The sequence below is a fragment of the Temnothorax curvispinosus genome, unplaced genomic scaffold, assembly GCF_003070985.1.
Source record: "Temnothorax curvispinosus isolate PA1 unplaced genomic scaffold, ASM307098v1 QBEX01002827.1, whole genome shotgun sequence".
Lineage (NCBI taxonomy): Eukaryota > Metazoa > Arthropoda > Insecta > Hymenoptera > Formicidae > Temnothorax > Temnothorax curvispinosus.
In genome coordinates this window covers 700,092-706,027 of record NW_020212607.1, presented here as the reverse complement: position 1 = coordinate 706,027, position 5,936 = coordinate 700,092, and the positions used below count along the sequence as shown (strand labels likewise).

General features: G+C 35.0%; 1 protein-coding gene across 1 annotated transcript; it reads right to left on the bottom strand.

Moving 5' to 3' along the window:
- Positions 1–1,454: 1,454 nt before the first annotated feature.
- On the bottom strand, positions 1,455–4,760 carry LOC112451939 (axoneme-associated protein mst101(2)-like; the record flags this gene model as incomplete). The annotated part of the gene is made up of 3 exons (XM_025011864.1): positions 4,692–4,760; positions 3,145–3,536; positions 1,455–1,657 (listed from the first exon to the last, which is right to left on the bottom strand). Coding segments are annotated over exons 1-3 (664 nt in total), but the record flags the coding sequence as incomplete, so codon positions are not given.
- Between the last annotated feature and the right edge of the window lie 1,176 nt (positions 4,761–5,936).

Below are 5,936 nucleotides of genomic sequence, written 5' to 3'. Positions count from 1 at the left end.
AATCTTGACGTATTCACTTCACTCCGATTCCTGGTAGCCGCGCGAGGCGTGTGTCATGCGCTCGATCGTGACTCTGCGCGAATGACGGAACTCAGTCAGTACTCAGTCGGTCGCGCACACGGGATAATCCGACGATTAAGAGAGAATACTGTATCTTTCTAGTAGCTGCGATATCATCGTGATACTTGACACAGCACATCTCGCGATGTATTTAATAGAGCGCTACGCACGGAGCCGCTCGCTCGGCTGCATGCCGGCTCGAGCATCGGAATGTGAATAATAGTGTGACGTGTAACGTCGCGAGCCGTGGGGAGGGAGCCGCGCGGCGCGGCGCGGCGCGGCGTACGAAAAACAAAGTCGAGCGCCCGCGTGCAAACGCGCCAACGGTCTCGCCGCCGCGCCGACAATATTTAATTATTTACCTGACGATCACAGAAAAATTTGAGCAGTAAGGAAATCAACGGTACTACGTTTCGGTAATAAAGCAGGTGAAAGCAGTTTTTTTAAATTCGGTTGCGTAGACTTACCTTTATATGCGATCAAAATTATGGATCTTTGATCGCGTATAAAGCTGGATGTACGCAACCAAATCTTAAAAAATTATATATGAAATAAGGGTAGAAAAGACTGAGAAGAATAATAAAATTAGAAATAGATTGATATCTTCAAATTTGCGGAAGTTAGAGTAAACACGGACATCAAATCTGCACATACACATATATACGTACGGACCATGCAATTTTAATGCAATATTTCGACATTTTAGAACACTCTGAACATATTGGCATCAAAAACTCAAAAAACAATCTTTTCTTTGGTTTCTTCTACCCCTCGTTCATATATAATTCATTTAAATTGGGTTGACTAGACTCAACTTTATACGCAATCAAAGGTTCATATACGAAATTCACAAAAACAAAGCTTCCTCTATATAACGAAGCAATACGGTCAAATACGGTGAAATAAAATCAAATACGGTTAAATACGGCGAAATAAAATCAAATACGGTAAAAAACGTTGAAATAAAATCAAACACGGTAAAATATGGTGAAATAAAATAAATAAATGGTCAAATATGGCGAAATAAAATCAAATACGGTATTTTATTTCACCATATTTTACCGTGTTTGATTTTATTTTAACGTTTTTTACCGTATTTGATTTTATTTTGCCATATTTTACCGTATTTTATTTCATTTCTCCGTATTTAACCGTCGAGTTCTATAAGGAAAAAATCTAAAAGTTGAAAAAAATCATACTATCGTAGCATAGCCGGCGCGTGTTAAGCAGTACGTCACAGCTCGAGAGAAAAGAGGACAGCAGATCGTATGTCTGCCCTTCTCTCCCCGCTCGAAGCTTGCCGAGTGCCGAGTCAGCCGACTGGCATATTCCCTCCATCTGAATAGTTCGGACACGAATCATAGCACGGACACGAACTATGTGTGTACCATTACCGAGCGTAACGACGTAGTTGACGTCCACTTTCTCAGACGGCGCGTCAGTATATACGTCCGCTGGAACGGAATGATCCCGGTGGCCGTCTCTGGTAGTACCATATTCAAAAATGGATGCACTGGCGGTAGTGTACATAGAAGTTTTCGACAGTCTCACGAAAAAGGCCGGAATGGCCTTTCTCACAGGCTTCTCTCTGCTAGTACTAATAAATATAACTCTTACTAAATATAACTAATAAATATAACTCCGCCAAGTTATTTCGCCCGTATCGTTTCGAAATAATTTTTTTGAGTTTATCGACAATATGGTAACTGTGTTAACGATGATCGGTATTGGAAGTGAGTATTGTATCGACCAGATACTCGATGTCGAGATTATTTTAATTCTTTTAGATGGCGTTATAAGTATTATTGTAGGGGCGGTCTTCTATGGCTGCGTTCTTTTTGACGCTTTCAGCGCTGAAAGCATCGCTCCATTTCTGTTTGATGTTTGATGTGTAACGAAAACAAAATGGTGCTTAAAACGTTGAAAGCATCAAAAGTAACGTAGCCTATATACATATAAAACTTAGAAGCGGCCGCAGGGGGAAGTAATCCGCGCAGTTCCTTGGGCTTAACAAACCTGCGGCATTATCGAGTTCAATACACCGCGGACATTAACACACAGTTACACGGACATTCATACATATACACAGTGTCATATAGCCCAAAGGTGGTGCTGAAGGCACTATAAAATCCCTCATCCGAGGGATAACCTTAAAAAAAAGAACTTAGAAGCCTGTAAGTAGGAACTTTTTCTTATTAGAAAAATTATATTTGTGACAAAGAATTAAGAATTTGAAAGAAGATTGAAATTACACAAGTTAAGACTGCACTGATGGGATGGGTGTGATACCATGAAATTTTTTAAATAAAAATTTAGTATTGCAATACTATTGCATGCTTTCCATTTATTGACACAAGTCGACACAAATGTCATTCTATCTTTCTTTGCATTCAATGAGTTACAAAGACAGAACAACACTTGTGTCAACTTGTGTCAATATAAATGGAAAGCACTTTTTACGTAGCTCTTGTGTAATATAGACTTTATGGAATACGTGTTTTTATCAAATCACTATTGTATATTATTTTTTACTGATCAAGAAAATTGAGGCTGGATGCTAAATTTTACTTTTCTGTATATTTATATACGTCTTGCGTAGAGATACACCGCGGCGGTCTCGCGCTGCGCGTGTACTTGGCGCGAGATACTATATCGATCGTCTTTTGATTTTAATAAGAAATTTTATGGTTTGACTTATCGAGGAAATAGTATTTACCCTATCTTTTACACTTAACGGAAAGAAAATAATTACAGATTTACAGTTGATTAAATTGCAAAAGAGGTTTGAAAAATCAAATAATCAAAAGTTGAGTAGATTCGAGTTTCGTGTCGAATAACTCTTTAACTCTTTGTTTGAAAATATTTTTATTTTTCCAAGAAATTTTGTATTAGTCTCGATTCTGCGAGAGATAAACGGAAGATAATGTGTAATTCAATTGTTCATTTTTTGTTGTCTTCTAATTTTCTTTCCCCGTATTTTTTTTCTTTATTGTATCTTTGTTGCTCTCTAATCGCGTTTCTTCGCGTTCTTCCGATTTTGTTTGTTCGCGTACTTCTGATTTCGTTTCCTCGTGTTTTTCTGACTTTGTTTCTTCGCATTCCTCTGACTTCGCTTCTTCGATTTGTTCCGATTTTGTTTCTTCGCATTCTGCTGAGTTCGCTTCTTCGACTTTTTCTGACTTTGTTTCTTCACGATTTTCTAATTTTGTTTCCTCCTGCTTCTGTGATTTCGTTTCTTCACGATCCTCGGCTCTTGTTTTCTCCTGATTCTCCGATTTCGTCTCTTCGCGTTCTTCTAACTTTATTTCTTCGCGTTTTTTAAATTTTATATCGCTTTGCTTCGCAAAAGTCATTTCTTTGGTTTTAAGATTCTCGTTAGACTTCTTTTTTAAGTCTTCTCTCTTTTTTTCTTTCAATCGTTCCGCTCTTGTTGCATATTTGACGGTCACGCATGTCGGTACTTTTTTCTTAATCAGCTATAAATATAGTCACATTTAATAATCGTGCCATCGATAATTTTCTAATACGTGTTTACCTTACGGGGTAATATTCTTTTGCTTGCAACTTTTTTAGCAGTTACAGTCTTATCCCAGGCTAACTTCTCCTGCCACCAAATTCGCTGATACTCGTTCGAAAGTAGTTGTTCTATGCGAGGTTCTCTCTCTCTGTGTATGCACGCAAATTGCACATAAAAACATTATTTATAATAATATTGAATTTAATATACATATAATAATAATAATAAAAAATATATAAAAATTAATAAACAATATATAAATGTGATGTAATAAATTACATTTTTCTAAGATTTAATAACGAATAATATAACAGAAAACTCAACAAATTTAATTTATATTTGTTTTTTTTTCATGTTACAAGGCATAAAAAATTTTTAAATTTTTAACCAGCACAATAGACATCGTCAAAATTAATAAATTTAATCGGTTGTCATTCGCTTTTATACTTTTCTGTTTATTTGTAATTTGTTTTTGAATGTTTTGAAAATCTTTTAAATTGAAGAATTATTATTTATACATATAATTTTTTTATAAAAATGTAAGTTATTGACTTTTTTGCATGGAGCAACGTGAAAGTAATTTTATTGCACTTTTCTTCAAGCTGAGATTTATTTATAATTTTGTATTATTAAACAATTTAGTGCCTATTGTAACATCTTGGAATCTGACACAAATTACAGATTGTTTAAAAGTGGATTTTTAGTTATACATGATTATATTGTTTTATCGTCTACATTAAATTAAATATGAATTTGGCTGGCTATTTGCAATTGAACATTTTATTATTACTAATCTTGTTGTACACGTGTACCGTTTCATTATTTAATCCAAAACTGCATTTAATGTAATATAGATATTACATTATATGTAATTTTGAATTAAGAGTCTATTTCAATAATCAAAGTGTTTTATTGTTATAATATTTCAAAATTAAAAATAAATATGTAAAAATTATCAACTATTATAATTATCAATTTCACATAAATAATATTATTGTCTATGTGATTTATATTATAAATAAAATGCAATTTCGAGTCGCGAGCCCATTCACCGGCTGCTCCGGTCCCCGTTAGATACGATAAATATTTATACTTTTCGTAGGATGGCACGAACCCTCTTGTCGTCGTGTAACTCGAGGACACGATGTTGTCCGGTATCTTGCGTGGCACCGCGGGCGTCCATGCCTTTAAACGTACATCAGTTGCATTCATACGGATGATCCCGGGGGCACCTTTGAACTTATCTATCCCGCGACGGTTATTAACGATTCGCCGCAATTTCTTCTCGGATTTTGCGAGTTCTCGCGAAGGTTATCGCGGAGGACGAGCTTGACAAATGCGTGGCGGATGCCGAGACCGCTGGCCGAGTAACGAAGGCGGCTCTGGAACGATGCGCTTTCTCGATGCAATACTCGTTGAGGTCACCGAGCGATATTTATCGACGCACATGTCGGATTTCGCAAATAAAGCGAAACATATATATATATAACTATTAAAGACCCGACAAATAGAATATATTTGTATCTTTCAACCTGCGTCTGCTTACATTTTTGCAATAAAAATAAAACAAGAGTAATAATAATATATTATATTACAAGTGTAATAATATTATCTATATTATTAATTCGGTAGATATTATAATATTTAGTTGGAAAGGAACTAGCATTACTCGTGTGTCACGTGAATTTTTCTACACTCTTGAATATTTTACATTTTCCTTTATTAGCGAAATGATTGGTTTGCAATTTTTTATCGCGAGCGTGGACCCGCATTATCCATTGTTAAAAAACCCAGACTTGATCCATTGTCAAGTCAATAGTCACACTTTATCGTTCTCTCTTTTCCGCGATTGGTTTTATTTTACATGTGAAAAGTTTTTGTGTGTTGTCTTTGAAAGATAAAAATAATAAATTTTGCAACACAGACTGGAAAAACCAATAAACAATCAATTTCGTTCTTTGTGATAAGATCGACATTCTATATTAATGGATAAAATTATTCAACTATTAATTATTAATACTTTTATTATTAAAACGTGTAATCTGAGCGATGACAACTACTTACAATATGTGTTGTACGCATTGAAACAAATATGAGATGAACGTGATTATAATCTTTTTCTTTTAGTTCAATCAACTAATAAAATTACATCATATTACGCTACTAAGCCCCTTGCTCAAGTCCAATTATCAAAATAAACGATCATTTGCAATGACAGTTTCTCACGATTCGACTTTTACATACAGCGAGAGGATTTATCAGCATCGCGGGAAAGAAGCAATAACGAAATTCGACTCGATTTTACATATTCTTTTTACAAGTGGGAATATTTTCTTAATTATTAAATGAAATATCTACG